The sequence below is a fragment of the Nilaparvata lugens genome, chromosome 6 (genome assembly GCF_014356525.2).
Source record: "Nilaparvata lugens isolate BPH chromosome 6, ASM1435652v1, whole genome shotgun sequence".
Lineage (NCBI taxonomy): Eukaryota > Metazoa > Arthropoda > Insecta > Hemiptera > Delphacidae > Nilaparvata > Nilaparvata lugens.
In genome coordinates this window covers 45,926,579-45,945,014 of record NC_052509.1, presented here as the reverse complement: position 1 = coordinate 45,945,014, position 18,436 = coordinate 45,926,579, and the positions used below count along the sequence as shown (strand labels likewise).

Sequence of the window (18,436 nt, the reverse complement as noted above, 5' to 3'; positions counted from 1 at the left end):
GAACAATTGAACCACTTGAAGCAGGAATATTAGAAGGTTCATTTATAGAGAGGAACATACCCAAGAGTGAACAGTCTCGGACTCTGTACAGTATTACAGTATGCTGTAATATGAGGCAGGAGCAAGATAGGCAACAGGGCAACACCACTCCACATCAAACATATTCTCATTGGTCCATCATTGATTCTACACGAAAATGTCAAGGCTTATCTTTAGGGAATAGAATAGAATAATAATTGGTAAAGAATAAAATCAGTATTAAATAATAATTTTGTTCTATTTTCTCTGGGCACATCATCAGTCTAAATAGGTCAATTTATTACGTAAGATATTACGTTAGATAATGAAGTGTAAAAATTGAAAAAGAAGACATTCTTTGCAATAAATTCGTTGAGACATTCGTAATATACCAACTTTAAATAGTTACTATTCTTAATCTACCAATTATACAACTGAGTCGACATCAAAGTAATGAATGGGCTTGGAAAGATTTTCTTGCAGGGCAACAAAGACAGGAAGTGTTCAGGATTAGTTGGCTGCTTGATGATCATAATCAGGCTTCAATCTCTTTTCTTTGGTGAGAAAGTTTATGCCATCATTGTCAAGGTCGAACCGTAATGAATAACACTGTGCAGGTAGCATGTAATTAAACTCTGAAAAGTATTCGCGGTTTTACCAAGGCAATAAGCTTTGCGCCACTGACTTTCAGTTTTAACGCAACAGTTCCTCCCGAAAACAACATGGCTCTAGGATCAATAGCACAGTTAGAAGAAAGAAACATTTATTCACGTCAAAGTGATGGAATAAATAATAATAATTTCTGGAATATTGGAAAATTGCCACAAGGCATATTCCTTTAACATCATAAAATCGAAACCAATAAACAGTCAGTGAGGTTTTAACATCTGAGATTCTACTTCAAACTATCTCATCATTATTCAAACAATAAAATTTTTACGCCGATTGACAGTTTAAACGAAATTTAGTACGATTGATTTTCCTTTCGAATAAATTTTACATGGCCATAAAATATCAAATGATTGCATGTTTATAAGCTACGGAGAATTGTATGGGAGAGAACAGTCATGAAACCCACGCGTGAGCCTATTTTATCCATCTTCACTTTTATCTGCTCAATGTCCACTACTTAGGCATGCAATTTTCAATCCGACTTTCACAATTGTAGAGAATAATTTGAAACATAACTCTATCATTAAAGCCCTTGTATTCTGATGTATTTTCCTTCATCATTATCATAGTAGATACATCTTTTTGCAATATTTTCTTCGTGATCCAATCACTCCTTTCTCATTCTATTTCTGCTCAAGATTGGGTGATTTTTTTCTTTCGAGAACTTATTTGAAGTTGATTCTCCCAAACAAACTGTTTCGAGATTTTGCATATTTCCATGTGCTAGAACCATTCTATCTGAAAATATATAACTAAATAGAACGCTGAAAACAAAATTCACCCTGTGAATGATTATATTTCTTCATCAATCAGTTTTACAATGACATAACTAAATTCCCGCACACCGCGCATTTTCAAATTCCGAGTCCGCTTCACCGAAAATAGTAATTTGCTCTGCACGGCCGAGCGAATAAAAGTAGTCCAATGACAACTCATGGAAGAATTAATTGTTCCTCTGAGCGGGACTCTGACACTGATACTGATTTGTGGGAATTCAGCGTTAGACTGTAATCCAGATTACAGACTAATATCAATCCAGTCTAGTAATAACAGTACCGTAGTCTAATATCAACAGTCAAGTATCAATGCAGATTGATACGAGTATCACTATTAGAGAATTTCCCACTTGTGAAAATTCTGTATCTTCAAAAACATCTAGTAGATGAAAAGATTATGCGATTCAGTCAAAAATCAGTACTCTAAAGCCAATATAATATCATAATTATAACATCTACAGCTTCTACGGTAGATCTACAGTGACCATCGTCCTTCGAGGCATAGAATCATTCTATGTGTAAATTTCATTATTAATTCTTCGACATTCTATTTGAATGTCTCACCGTTGTTTGAAGTTCATCGGAAAGATTAATTTAGTATTTAGATATTATTAGTCCAAGAACAATGCGACAAGAGAAGGGAGTTCAATGGAATGCAAGGTATACTTCTGATACGATTCTTGCAGAATATATTCATAGGAATAGATGTATATATTTCTATAGATGTATATGAATGACTAGTTAGATTTATACAGTTCTTGCTTCGTGAAAGAACCCTTCACTCGATTTGAATAAACATTTCCCAGCACTCCATAAGCAATTATTACAATATCAAAAAGCACTAAGATTGGAAACATTCACAATCACAGATCATAAAGATATATTTTAATGAAAAATCATTACATCTCGTTTGCATATTTGCCTGAGTATCATGATCAACCATGCTGGAGGAAAATCGAAACAATTATATTGTATAATTGAATGTACATTCTATGAAACTATAATGAATATTTACGGAAAAGAATATTTTGAATTTTGAAGTTAGTGATCATTGTTGACAATCATTCAGAGAGATTCTCTGAAGACATTCTTGGCAGAGGTATAGCCATGACTGAGCAGTACTGAGGAGGCATGACCAGTACAAATTGCTCATGACTTATCATAATCATTATTAGCATAGAATAAGAATAGAGAAACTATTACTACCCATATTTTCTCTATGTTATTAAATACCAGAGATGAAGGATATACCTGTTTATAAACGTCGGTGAAATATCAGAATTGTGGTTTATTTCAATAGTTTATACTAATTTGAGAATTTTGAAAATATTATATTAAAATAAATAATATTAATACAAGTACTTTCTTTTATAATTGTATTAGTAATAGATTCGCTTTATACCATACTGTACTTTGTATAATATCTATTTAAAAAGAATATCACATTGTAAAATCAAAACCGAATACTAAAGTCACTAACGTAATGAAGCGAGATTCTTGTCTCAAATAGGAGAGAATTTCTTTTGAAAAACAAAATAAGGTGCCATCTTACATATTTTCAACAGTCCATTATCAGAGGTTTTACCCTAACCTTTTCCATGACATCACTAATCACTAAACTATGAATATTTTCAATAATATTGGAACTCACCAACTAGATCCTATTGGAAAACCTGATGACTAATGAGAGGTGAAAAAACAGTCTACAGTGTAGGTCTAGAACATACAAATAAATTAGCGCGTATCTGTCACTCAGGTTACCTATTACAGCCCATTTAATTGCTTCGCTGAAACGAAGATACACAATGCTAAGAAGATAAGTATCTATCCAATGACCTAGACATATTTCCATATCGAACAATGGAAATAGCTGTTTGCATTCGACGTTTTTGAATGTCCTTTGTCATGGAAATTTCACCGTATGTGGTGAGCCCAACCTATATCTTCCCCCACAACAATAAATGCAATGCCATCAGCATAATTATTAGAGAAATGATAGAATACATTTTAATCCAGTCTACTATTTGCACACAATTAACATTGGAACTAATGTGGTCAAGTTATTCTATTTTACTGTTACTGGTGTTTACAATACCTCATGTCTTAACAAAAAAGAGAGAAAATCTAGGAAAGTTGCGTCTGAAGAACTATCCCGTTTGCCATAAAGTACATCAATGAAACTCTAATCGAGTTCACTTATGACTGTATAAAACTTTCCATAAGTTAATAACGAAGCTAATTTATCGTAAAGAAGCACAACATCCATTATTACAAGTTAGGATACAGTACACTTTCAACTCATTTTCGGTCCTATAACAGACATAAAACAATGAAATGGGAATTTTAAGGTAAGAAAGGAGCTACATGATTAGTAGGCGTCAAAAGATAAACTTGACACCAAATTGTCCTCAAAATGTTAGTTTCCGCATTTAGATATTCTGCATTTTATGGAATTATTGTGATTTTTGTAACTCTGTGAAAGATGTGGCGATTGATGAAAGATGGATTTCTATGAAATGAGGAAAAGCTCTGTTAATAAATGGAACTTCCTTGGAAGAAACGCTTCAATAGAAGAAAATGACGATAAATCAACAGAATAAGTATAAAAGAAAGTATAATCATGGTTAGCATAAAAACCAACGATAAGCAAGAAAGTGAGAGAGAGATAAAAAGAAAGAGAGAGAGAGTGAGAAAGACGTCAAACTTTTCCAGAGTAAGTTTAACATTAGATTTACTATCACACTTCAAAGGTATCATTGAAGAAGAAAGGTAAGCTGAAGAAGCAGAAAGTGTATTGGTATAGTGATCACCTGCATCCAAGACTAAGCACCTGGGTTAAAGTGTCGATCTTGGCCGGAATTAGCGATTTGGCACCCCTTATTGGGTCCAATATTTTATATGCTCTGAAACTAGTTGCAGTTTGGCTACTCTCTTCAAACATCTATAGCGGATATTGCTTTGAGCACCATTAACATGATGCAACTTCATAATTATCGTAATTTTTGAAATGATATATCAAAGCAATCAGCAACGGAACAAACTCACCAAGCCATCGAAGACAGAAGCAGAAGACCCATCCATGTTCGACGCTATTTAACAAGGAGGTTCTCATCAGTACTGAATCTATAATGATTTTAATTCATGTTTTATATGATTCAGGAAAATCGGAGAATAAAAACAAACATAGGGAAAATTTATCAAATAATTGACATCCATTCGAAAAGTACCCGGTTGATAATATTAAGCTTGAAAAATGCTTGTGGCACCGAGACAATAAATTTAACAAGGAAATAAACTTCTACGAGTTGAGCCTAAAGGCGAATAGAATTTATCAGAATAATGAAGGCGATTCGCCAAAGTTGTAAACAAATAGATACAATTCTTGTGATAAGCCTTTCTAAAAGAATAACTGATCAAGGCTGTCAATTTATGTTTCTGAATAGATATAGCCTAATAATAATTTGACAAGAATGTTATCTTGAAGGTTAATAATATATGGCGCTGTATTAATATTCATTTGTAGGTCGAATAGGCGTTTCATACGTGACACATTTCAAAGTGTTATTGAAGATAATAGTAACCAGTACCTACTATCAAACAAAATTTATGGAATTATGAGAAAAATATTATGGAAATAATAGTGATAAATGGAACGGTCTTTTAGGCAATGGCCAAGCTGTGAAATTGCATCTACTTTTATGTATATAAGTTTTATGGAAGGGAATTCATGATGGAGAAGTATTGGGAAAATTATACGAATCTGTCTAGAAGTTGTACAATATGCTAAAGAGAAAAAATGAATATTGCTCATATGATTTGATGGCTCTACATAATTTATTTGCGGGTAACTCGAGTTCTGACCTGATCGACTCACAGTGAATTTCTTTCCTACTTCTTCGAACACTAATGAAAATCCTCGAAACTTCGTATTTCAATCTATATGAAGATTCAAAAACGAATTTGCTCCACATGGTGATCCTGAATGATAATAATTTATTATTTATCAACAAATAATGTTATTGAATTTCTTCATGAATGAATCTCCCCTGATAGTACAATCTCCTTGAAGAAAATAACTTAGCAATACATACGTTTGAGTAGGTACATTAATTTTGAAACACTAGCTTCTTCCTTCCTTTCATCATCCGTATTCCTTTATTTTCCCCCTCTTTTGAAATGTGTAATTCATTTCATTACTATTCTATGTATTTGAATGAATTGATCAATAATTTATTATTGTTTCTCTCCCCTCCTTCCAATCTTCTAGAAAATGAGTGAGGAGGCAAGTTCTACTCTACTCAGAGGAGTGGTCGGTGATTGCTCTACGAATGGTGAATATTTGGAGACGTGTTTGTATGAAATGGTGAGTGTTTGTATGAACCAGCCTAATTGAGGCAACTAAAAATTGATTCGCTGCCCTTTTTAAGGTAAAACCTGCCCCATCACACATCACAGTAAATACAGTAATCCAAAAGAACCAACACGCTCAAGAATGTTACTCTCTAGATATGTGAGTAGCTATAATAAAAAACAGTGAAGTAAGCATAAACAGTACAATAAAACTAGGAAAAACCAAACCTGTTCAACTTGTTGCGTCTTATCGATTCCAGGCGCAATCCTCGGCTAAAAATATTTTCAATAGCTACTGATTTGAACAGCTGTTCCCCATTTCACAATAACAACAACAGTTAGCCATAAGCGAATAGCAAGGTCAAGGTTACAATAAATTATTTTAACAATCAGTCATCGAATCTACTTTGGGAAGAAGAAATAAAGCAAATAAAATAACAACGCATAATTATAAGGAATTGCATTTTTATTTAGGGAGAAAATTCAACAGATAATGAAGAGTTAATAAATACGATGAATTAAATAACGTATTATTTCAAGCGATGGGGATTTATGAATACAGTTGCACAGTTGAGCTGTATTTCGCTACCAAAACCAAACTGACTAAGTATTTCCTTAGTTATACTTATCAAGGATTATAAATACTTACTAAGCATTCCTTCAAGTTATGAGATCAGTCCTGTTCTTGTATTGATTTCAGTATCGAGTACAGACTGACAATATTGGCAACTATAGTGAGATACAGTTCAAACTGAGGGATTCTGACAGTTTGAAGGGAATTTCACATGAAACATTCAATGTAGCATTGTCCATACAAGGGAGAATATAAAAAACAATCTTTTAAGTAATATAAAATGAACTATGTGACTCAATCTTGAGAGAACTAGTTTCATTAGTCTATATTATTATCAATACAGGACTGTACAGTACTGATTCACTAATACAGTAGGTGCAAAATCTCTACGATATTTGAAAAAAATCCCCTTTCAGTAATCTTAATCAATATTGATCCACTAATACATGGGTGCGAAATCTCTACAACATTTGCGAGAGGATCTTTCTTTCCGAATTTTCAACACTCAGTCCAAAATAGGGTTATGTTGACATTTCCCCACCAGGCTGATAATTCTGAATTATTACGAATGCTTAGAGAATAGAGAATATAATGTGGTAGAGAAACATCTCTTCTATATATTCAATAAATCAATACAATATACCATGAACTAAATTCAGAATATTTTGTCCCTCAACATATCTTCTGTACTTTCACATTTTTGTTAATGAGAGCATAGGTACCTAAATACAAATAATGTCCTCACGTCTAATGATTTTATGAGTCAGATTCATCATTTCAAGGTGACAACTAATGATGATATAAATTGAAGAAATAACAGAAGAAACATAGTAGCTTACTCACACACATGGAGCCTAATGGAGTATACTTCACCATACAACAGACCACTGTCTCCAACTCAGCAGGAGATGGCTCATGCAGTGGCTGCATCACTCATTACTGTTCAAATTTCGACGCCAAACTCTTTTATTTTTTAAAACATTCTATTTTTTCGTTTAGAATTATTATTCTGACGCGTCAAGGTTTTCAAGGCGGCGCTGGTTCAGAAACAATAGCGCGTAAATTGCATCAAAGGCCTGAGTGATGCTTATTATCGAGAGAAGCTCATTGCTGTGGCTCTGTCAGTGCCTACTTGCCTACCGGTCCTCACTGATGAAACAAAGGCCGACCTGCAAAACCTAATGACACATCTTTGTCTGCAACTCATGTTGCACAAGTCGAAAGACTATTCCAAACAAGAACATTTTCCAAACGTAAAAGTCGATGTAACGAATCGGAAAATTGCCCAGTTTCATGAAGATTAACCGAGTTAGATGGGTGATTTCAGAAGAGACATTGCTATTTTCGAAATAACTTCTGCTGTCTTCTATGTACTCCCCCAAAAAATATTTGAACAGAATTCAATGATATTTCTAACCAGTAATAGCTAAATTATTAATAATTGTATTGTACCCTAATTATTGTATTGTACCCAAAGAGTATGTAGAGCAGGTCTTAAATGAACATAAAGTTCAACTAATAAACAGCATATGACAGGACGTGTCAAGTCGAATTAGGCATTTTATACAAAATAATCATCAAACACAAGTTTATTCCAAAAAAATGATAAATAGACCTTTTACCGAATTTTTGATTCCCAATCAGACTGTGAGAGGAAGCAAAGAATTTTTCGGAAAAAATGGCTGTTTCAGGAGTTAACCATTACACACCAGAAAATGAGTAAAATTCGAAAAACGCTGAGCTGGTTTATCGCACATCAGTATCAGTGAACGTGTTTGGTAGAGTGGGGATATTATTCCCCTACAATCTAATTGGACTATTCATACCCACTCGGACGGGCTGGGTGGGAATAGTCCGATTAGAACTCAAAGGAATTATATTTTCACTGCGGCGGTAATCACGTTCACTGATACTAATTTGTGGCAATCCAGCTTTAAACTCACTATTGCATTGATCTTACTGAATTTCTGTAAAGCTGCGTACATCCAAGAAAATGCGCATTTCACTTTCATCAGATGATGTTACGCTTATTATATCTGTATATTACTGTTTCTGAACAATAATACAGATATAATCAGCTGATAAAAAGTGAAATGCGCGTGTTCGTGGTGTTCAAGTCTGTAAGCAGCGCAATAAAACCCAGAAAATGAAATTTCTATTCGTATGAAATGTGGGTCGAGACCTAGAGCTTCATGGAGATTCCAGGTGCGATGCACATAGAAGCAAACCCATCTATCCTGTGCGCGTCCATCTAATCCCAAGGACATAATGCTCTAAAGCAAGCTAGTTAATTAATGAGAAAAGCTTTGATGTGGTCAAATTAAGACTGAATCAAGAGATTTTGAGCAGCTTCTCATTACCTCAATGATAAAAAAGTAGGCCAACTGAATATAATGTGAGTGGAAGAAAATGTTTACCACTTGAATCAGTCGAATAAACGGATTCCCTAATGATTCTGAAGTACTTGATTGCGTTACTTGAATTCTGAAATATTTTACCAAGACATTTTTTTTCAGAATTATTGAAATCCGTACGTAAAAACCAGGAAAATATTTTTAGTTTTTACTAATATGAGCCTCAACAGACTTCCCTTTATGTTATGATGACCGTTATTGTCGAAGAAAATCAAAATAGTCTTTTATGATTGTTCAACGCTGAATAAAGTATTTTTATTCGTGGAAAAAGATAGTTGAAATAAGGGAAAGTAGAGGGAAAAGCAATGTTCTAAATGCAATGTTGGCTATAGAAAAATAAAAATAATTTATTGGCGGAATATCTTCCATCTCAGCAAGATTCATATTCATTCTATTACTTCTCAATTCGTATAATCAAAAAGTTCTGTTCGATTCAGATAGTACTCTTCATTAGGACAAAATTTTCATAATGCTATGTTCAATTAACTTGGTTCGCATTTTCATATCTACCAGAACCAATATTTTTACATGTTGTGGAAATGACAATGAAATAATCAGTAGCAATTGTATGGTGATCACAAATTTTAATACAATACAAGTAAAAGAGTCCTTCAAAGTTCCAAGATATAATTAATTACTCGAACATTACGAAAGTAGGATTGTTCTTTCAAGAAAGTGCTACAAAATCCCAATAGTCAAGGCTAAGCGACAATGCAAGGCTGATATTGAATAACCAAATAAAGCGTATAATTCAAAGAGCAACCAAGAAAGAAAACCCCAAAGTTTACACGAAACCCCCTCTACAGATTAATAGCAAATAAGACAAACTCTCAGCAATGGTAGAATAAACAGAGAACCTAAGCATTCTTTGGTGTACATCTAATACCCTGGACTGGTAGATCAACTAGAGATCAAGAGAAGAGACCTAAAATATCTGCAACGTTATTTTTCCAGAGGAAAGAAATGAAGTGATCGAAAGATTCAACCCTCAGAAGATTCCTGAACGAACAAGAAGGGGTTATATCCTCTCGATTCCTGTGCATCTGGATTCAGAACTGAGAAAAATGTATAAATATCAACGATAAACGATTTCCTACCTCAATAGGCCTGCTATCAGTACATTGATAAAGCTTCACCTGTACTCACCTGAAAACAAAAGAAAAATTATTAAAATAATTATTATGAATGAATACTGAAATAATTTGGGAAAATGGGGTGTTCAAAACACCAGGTTTCACAGGTCATTAAAAAATATTGATTGATTGTACTAAGATCGAAGTTTTGAACGATTTTCATTTAGATTCCAATCAAGAATATTAGTAGCAAATCCATAATTACTCACTATACATAATGAAAAATGATGACTTCAGTAACATTTTGACAGAATAAATGATATGACAGTAAGCTACTGATGAACTATGCTCGTAGTGCATATCTTCTGTACACTGCGTTTCGGATGGATACGTTGAATACCATCGGTGGTCCCGGCTGCATACAAACAGTCAGTCGTTAAATCATGTCAGAGGCCCTGAAATTGATCAGGTGGTACCTGAAAACTCTCACACCAGACCTGAGCCAGACAGGTCAATCGATATTATTATTTTATTTTATTAATATTATTATTTTTACTCCTGACAATAATCCTAATATCAAGTCACCCTTCGTCACATCTCTTATCGTAGAGAGTCTCTTTTGGTAGAGAGTTAGTGGGGAAGATATTTTCAATATTCTTTCCAAAGAATGGACATTGATATGTCCAAAGCTCCGCCAATTTATGTAGATGCATAACAATATAATTATCTATAGTTATTATATTACAAATTGCTTTTTCATATCATATACAGTTCAATAATTATTTTCTAAGTCTATATTATGTAGATTCATCTATAATTTTGCTATATTGTAAGCGATTGTATATCAGTGTATAAGCCAGTATATATTGTAATCTACATAAATAAAGTACTCAATCAATCAATCAATCGTATCCTACAAATTTGCACCGTGACTTGATAGTATTACTCTGAACTGACATTTTTTGAGTTTCACTCTTTTAATGAGCATTGTAGACTACGGCTTCGCTATGCAACTGGTCTAGATGACATCATTCTTATCATGCATTACCTTTTTGAATGTGAGGTTTTTAAGAATCAGTTTGAATTTATTGCTAGAAAATTGAATAAATATCATATGAAAATATTGAAGATAATTATATGAACAAGTTACAACCTAAATAAGTGTCTTGAAATAATTATCGGCGAAATGATTGCCAATGCCAACAAAGAAAACTACTTGTTTATCGAACATTCTAGACTGGGGTTTCGCTATCAGGCGGCGGCCAAAAGACCCAACTGATTTGCTCAATCGATCTGATAAGCAGCCGCAGCAGCCGCCGGTGTATTCTGTCTTGGTGGTGTTGAGCAAAAGCCGTGCAACAACAGGTTGACGCATTCAACCAACGATCGATCACGTGATATATCTCGGGCCGCCGACCTTCAACTGGTGAAAAAATGCATTAAGGAGCCCAACTGATTCTGTCATCTCAAGCTGCCAGAATAAATTACTAACTACACACTCACATTGAATTAAATATGACAGAAACATATTTCCAAAAACGGATACAATGGAGGATTTGATATCTGAAAATGATAAGACTTCCCGAATGGAGCGGAAAGACGAACGTAGCTAAAGAAAAAATATGGTAAATATTAGAGTCAACGATTATAGCTCGAACAAATCAATATTCAAGAATATTGTATTTCACTCCAGTGATATAGTGTAAAATAAAAACGGGCAGATCAATGATGGGAAATATATTAAACGATCCAAAATGTCTCTAAATAACGAAAAGAACAAAGACAGTTTTAAATAGTATATTTATTAGTAATGAGAAAAAATAAAGATTATGATGGGCGTTTTTAGACAACCGTTTAATGTATTGTATTGATATTTAATTCAATTTTATAAATAGCTTTCAAGTAAAAGCAGTGGGATATCTTGAATGGAAATCAGAGGAAAAAAATCTAGATTATGAGAAGTTTCCACCAAGTACTTTACTTATAACCATTGTCATTGTAATTATGTTTTTGGGACAAATGCAGATTTGATTTGAAACTCGGCCAACTTCTTATCATGGATATTCTCATATCTCATTCTGGTCCTAGCGGGTATACTGTTACTTCTTTCACGTATCAATAACATGGTAGCGCATGGAGATTTGTCTGCCCTCGGAATATCTTCTAAATTGTTGGTCACTTTTATTTATTCAAGCTAGACTAGAAAGCTTTACTAGGATTTACTTACAAAAGCGTAAGCGTGATAATATTTGTGGAGCTTTGTCACTAGAGTTCGTGCCAATCGTGCTCAAAAATGCTCTGAGTTCATGATGGTACTCAGGTGTTAAATTCTTTTCCTACAGTTACCTTGAAAAGTGGCCATTCCTGCACTGATTACAGAACGCAAAGAATCACTTTTCCGCTCTAGTGCGGGAAAAAATTTTTCTGCACTCCAGATTTGCAACATGGCAACACAAAATAGTTGGTGGGTTATATGGAGGATTAGTGCACGAAAACAAAAATTAAGAATAAAAATGAGAACTTTGGCTGAGAATTTTCAACTTCAATTGGATTATTAATTTTTAGATGAATTAAGGTTGTTATTAATAACAGCATCACACACACAAACATTTGATGGATTTCAGCCATCATTTTATCCATAATTACCCACTTTTCATATTCAATGGTAACTGTAGGAAAAATTTAATGTGAAATACGTGCACAAAGTTCCTCTGCTGCACTCAAGAAGCCATTCCGCCCTCGCCCATGGCTCGGGCGTAAACGTTTCTTTCGGTGCAGCAAACTGTCACTTTGCGCACTAGTTGCACAAATAACTATTTCAATTCACATTTCATTCTACCTATTTAAACTGCCTAAAACACGACCTGTGACATAAAATTGTAGCTTAGCATGAGAGTTCTCCTGTCCAAGGTGTCCAGTGGCCAGTGTGATTAATTGAAAACAAACATTTGAAAACAAGAATTTGAATATTTTTTGTGATGTGCAGAAGTTTAAAAAATCGCTTAGCCACTCTCGATGTGGAATTCACAACCAAAAAATCACAATTGAACAGTCAAGCATTTTCTCATGACGTGAATACTAGGGTAGTGCAGCAAATATTATGTGAAGAACATAGACTGGTTGCCATTGAACCTTTACTCATCGAGGTCCTAGACCTACGGTACCTATACTAGTAGTTCTGTGAACAGTAGACCTCACGCAGTATTCTCATCCACAAGTACCTGATTGAAACTATAAACCTTATGGAAATACAGCAATAGACTGGCTTCTCCACACATCCTGTGTAATCACTTGTCAGCTGATTTATGATGAATGATTCTATAGTCTGATTTTTACTCTAATATTGGCGTATGAAGGAGGCTCCTTTTTCCTTTTATATTATCCTTGAAATGCAAAATTTCCTTGTATATACGTCGACGCGCAATTAAAAAAGGAACATACCTGTCAAATTTCATGAAGATCTATTACCGTGTTTCGCCGTAAATGCGCAACATATAAACATTCAAACATAAGGAGAAATGCCAAACAGTAGACTTGAATCTTAGACCTTACTTCGCTCGGTCAATTATATCTCTCTATCCTATTATAACTCTCTAACTCTATCCTGGCCATAGAATTGACAAGATAAAATTTAAAAGATGAATGACAATCAACCACTATGGTGAGATTGAATGGAAAGCATTGATGTTATTCTTAAGCAATGTTGACAGTTTGAAGTAAATGTGACAATAGTAACCAACCGCATGCGCAGCAGAGAGTGATCGACGACCAATTTACGACTGGGATAACCTCGCTTCGAACTCACACCGACGCCCAACACACCCGGGAAATGATTCTTGGCAAAACCTAACCTACAAATTAATTACGCACTACTTGTTCGATCAAGATCATCAATAAACATGAGATAATAACTAGTTTCTATCCTGTCACACACTCACGTCTACGCCAGATCCATTAACATTCTTCTTACGCAAGTATCTATCACCGACCTCCAAATTATTTGGCAATGGTAGTCTGAGTTATCTAGTATGCTTCCTCATCATATTTCTCAGTAAAAAGGATTGTAAAAGAGAAGTATAGAAGTAAGTAATAAGTATTTTGTTCATAAGACCGAGAAAGAATACTTTCGATTCTGATTGGGGGTTGATCGAACTTTCAGTGCCAACGTGTGTAAACCTCCCATAAGAATCAAAATTTTTTTTTCCAGTCGTCAAATCGTATCTCATAAACGAAACCCCACGCCCAGACCACAATACTATCATGTAGCGTTCCATTCTCTCTTCGATCCGATCATGGATGTTGCATAGTGTTCACTCAATTCACTAAACAGACACAAGTTAATTCTCGTCTATTTTTACTATCCTTGCCCTATTACCATAGGTAAGGAAAGTATTGCTTTCCGAAAAAATTAAGGTACCCCAATTTCTGTGTGTGTGTGTGTGTGTGTGTGTGTGTGTGTGTGTGTGTGTGTGTGTGTGTGTGTGTGTGTGTGTGTGTGTGTGTGTGTGTGTGTGTGTGTGTGTGTGTGTGTATGTGCGTCTGTGTACACGATATCTCATCTCCCAATTAACGGAATAACTTGAAATTTAGAACGTAAGGTCCTTACAATATTAGGATCCGACACGAGCAATTTCGATCAGATGCGATTCAAGATGGCGGCTAAAATGGCAAAAATGTTGTCAAAAACAGGGCTTTCGTGATTTTCTCGAAAACGGCTCCAACGATTTTGATTAAAGTTATACCTAAAATAGTCATTGATAAGCTCTATCAACTGCCACAAGTCCCATATCTGTAAAAATTTCAGGAGCTCCGCCCCATCTATGCAAAGTTTGATTTTGGATTCTCAATTAGCAGGCTTCAGATACAATTTAAACAAAAAATTTCGAGTGGAAAATATTGAGCATAAGAATCTCTACAACTAATGTTGAGTAACATTTTCACCAAAAATTGAAAATAAGCTTGAAATGCGAGATAATGTGATTATTCAATTGCAAACTGTTGGCAACTGTTGATTATATTAAATGCTTCACTATGAAGAGATAGCACACCTCGTGTGTCTTCAGCGTTATTGCCCTGTGACCAGCTGGCTCAAATCTTTGAATAGTAGACTTGAGATGCGCGGGAACACTAGCGTCAGGTGATCAATTTTCATAACGGCAAGGAAAGTTGTGTGAGTGCGCCACACCAGATTTTTTCACTCTCAATTCTCAAATCAACAGTCTATAATGGTGCATGCCACACATCTCCGTCATAAGATCTATCCCACCACCCCTCCATCATCAGAAATGAACAGGGTAGGAATGGGACGTTGCATGTGTAGCCCAACATTAAAAATTTTTCTTTCTTCCATGATGGAATATGGTTATATTTCAATCATATGTTTATGAAAGCTTTATTTACATAACATCTAAAAATGAACTTACTACTAGTAATATTTTTGCAATCACTCGCCTACACTCTTGGATCACAAATTCAAAAGTAAGTATTTCTATACTGATTATGAAACATTATCAAACATGTTATGGATATCGAACAATAATAGATACAATATGTAGATTGTATCTTATATCTCATGTAACGTTTTTTTTTGGAAGGAATAACCAAAAATTAAGACCTCACACATTAGGCTACTCATCAACATCAAGTAACCTAAAGCTTGTATTTTAGAAATACTGTAACATTTTTCTATTATGTCAATAATTCTTTGATTAAATTCATAGAAATAGTAATAAAAAGCTCATACCAATACGTAAAATTTTGCTAAAAAGGGCTAAGGTTCATTAAAGATATAAACTGTGATAAGTATCATAACTATTAACCTAACAAGAAAGAGGTTTAAAAATATCCTTAAATTTTTCTGTTCCTCTACCTTTCCTACAGTTTTACAGTTTCAATCACATGCAACAGGGGAGAAGAAATGTTTGAAAAACGGATGAGACAACAGAGAGAAATTGTTGACATATACGAAGAATGTCTATCGAATAACGATAAAAAGGAGATTGATCAGAAATTGGGTGAGAAAAATAAAATTGATATGAAATCTTAATACCTAGACCTAACAAGAATTCACCTATGCTACTTTGAATTAAGATTTGAGAAGGAAAAATAGACGAGAATTAACTTTTGTCTGTTTAGTGAATTATTCTGTTTTAGTGAACACTCACATTATAATACGCTACAATTAATTTACTTGATGGAGAAGAGTCTATAATTCATAAATATAAGATTATGAAAAGAGTTGATGATTAACAACTCATAAACTAGTATGTCAAAATGTTTCAATAAATTAGTCGTTTTGACAATATCAAGTCGTTTTTTCAAAAAAATTCTTAAATTTCAAAATTTCCTTCTTTCAATACGGATATCTCATCACCTTCACAACACAGAAACAGAATCAATTTAGTAGATAATGTAGATATTCATATGATGCAGCCTATAGTAGTAAAACCAGAGGGAAAAGGAATATCTCATCCCAACTATGCAAATGAAGAAGAAATTAAATAGAATATGAGAGTATACTTACTGTATTATAGCATAGAATGATTGAGAAGTTTTTGAACTGGTAAATACCAGAAGAACATTTCATATATTATTCTTAGATATAATCATTAGTTGTAGGATGGGCCTGCAGTTATGTATTCTTGGAATACTAGAGAAAAACCAAATGTTCATGACAGGATGTCACCACAAAGAGGATAAAATTGTGTTTTGTGGAAATCGATCCACTGCTAAGCTACATTTACTACTTTTCCTGGTTCTCTTCCTTCTTTGTTTATTTGGATGAGACTTTAATTGATAACCTCGCATCAAATCATTAGGGGAGAATACTATCTGAATCTAAATGATGGTATAGGTCGTCAGGCAATGAATTTTATCTCATTTGAATAACTTGACAGAAAGTAAAAATTTTTTTTGAGCACAATTTGTCAGTTTTAGGACCGTTAAAAGCTTAAACTGTGTTAAATCACCTGGAGGCTTGAACTCAAAATGAAACAAATTATGACAAACGAGACTTAATATGGATTTAATCCAGTTTAAAATGAAATCCCGTTAAAACTGGCACTGTCAAACGGCACCAGAGAAAACTTTTACAGATTGTTTTTTTCTATGACGGTACATAATACAGATGTGATGCATTTATTCTGTTAAAAATATACATACGAACCGTATAGTAATTATTATTAAACGAAAACATAAATTAATTGCAACCAACTTTCCCATATTTGATCATTATTGATGGTTATTATGTTATCAATTCTTTTTTTGTAGATAAAGACTACTTGATATCCGCGCACTGGGGCAGTACAACTACAAGCGACAGCACGAGAGAAGGCGACAAATGCGAGTCTGGTTCAGGTCGAGTAACAAGCAAAGAGGCCGACTCCGACTGCCTGCACAAGTACAAGACATTCAAGTTCACAGAGCCAACCACGCACTGGCAAACCATGAAACCCCCTCCCACAGCCACTTACCGCATCGTCAACCCCAACCCCTACTGCAAGCAGTATCACGCCATTGACAAATCAAAGAAGCATAAACCGAAAGATATTCCACTTGATATACCTGTCATAATTCAAACAAGAAATGTCATTTGAACTACAGTCGTTCAAGCAAAAATGAAAATTTTCCACGCTGTGAAAATAAAACCTGAATTTCCACACTTGAAAGTAAAAATTAAAATGATTACCAAGTAAATCCTTCTATTTAATCTGATGCCCAATCTTTTCAATGTCCATAAATTCACTTTTTGGGGACTCTTTCTCTATTGGCAGCTCCATTCAGTTGACCATAATAATCGTTTATAGTTTCTTAAAATTCATGGATTGTTTGTAGACAACTGTTTGCATTAATGCCCGAGATGATATTTTTGATTTAACAAGAGAAACGTTCGATGATACCTATCTGTACACTGTATGTCAACTAGCTTGAATGAACTACAGTATAACATGAGAGTATTTGAATATGAGTATAATAACTGAAAAGTACGTGGGTTTGAAAATTTATATCCGGACAAAAACCATAAAATGGTTCTTCGGGGAAGGTAAAGCTCAAAGTCAAAACTACTCATTTTCCGAATTTAGATAATGATCGAAAAGTTATGCACCAAAGCAGTTTTATTAGTGTGTCTTCTGACGTAATTTGCAAACGCTTTTCATTCTGTTCGAGAATCTCATAGAAAAAAAATCCGAATGTATAGATCATGTATGACGATAGCATTAGCGGTAATCAGGATAGCCTAGACGACTGAAAGCCCGTACAAAATTACTTCTAACTTGGAGGAGTAGTGCGGCGCAGAGAAATGGAGGGAGATCAGCCAATTACAGTGTTTAATAGAGTCATAAGTAGAAGCGCAGTTGCCAATTTGTCAGTCGTCTGACTGCTTTCAGACAGGAAACTTCGCATGTGTAGCATGAGCACATGAACAGTAACTAGAAGTTGGAGAACGCTGGCCGGTTCAGAACGGTAACATAGCGCCTCTGTATCCCTCCCGCTGTATGCTTTGTCTGAAGCGCATGTACCTTCCAAGTCAAAAGTTATTTTGTAAAGAATACTGTACCC

General features: G+C 34.4%; 2 protein-coding genes across 5 annotated transcripts in view; one reads left to right on the top strand and one right to left on the bottom strand.

The window, feature by feature from the left end:
* The window catches only part of LOC111057950, a 45,277-nt gene extending 27,581 nt beyond the window's left edge, over positions 1–17,696 (top strand). The window contains exons 1-3 of one of the 3 annotated variants that reach the window (XM_022345433.2): positions 15,074–15,355; positions 15,758–15,891; positions 17,147–17,696. In XM_022345433.2, coding sequence (XP_022201125.2) covers positions 15,291–15,355; positions 15,758–15,891; positions 17,147–17,472 — 525 coding nt within the window. In that variant the 5' untranslated portion in view covers positions 15,074–15,290 and the 3' untranslated portion in view covers positions 17,473–17,696. Of the gene's footprint in view, positions 1–15,073; positions 15,356–15,757; positions 15,892–17,146 lie in introns of those variants that run through there. The other 2 variants (XM_039430912.1, XM_039430913.1) reach the window with 2 other exon arrangements.
* LOC111053387 (bestrophin-4) overlaps positions 1–18,436 on the bottom strand; it is a 96,944-nt gene that overhangs the window by 57,074 nt on the left and 21,434 nt on the right. The gene's annotated exons all lie outside the window — the stretch shown is intronic.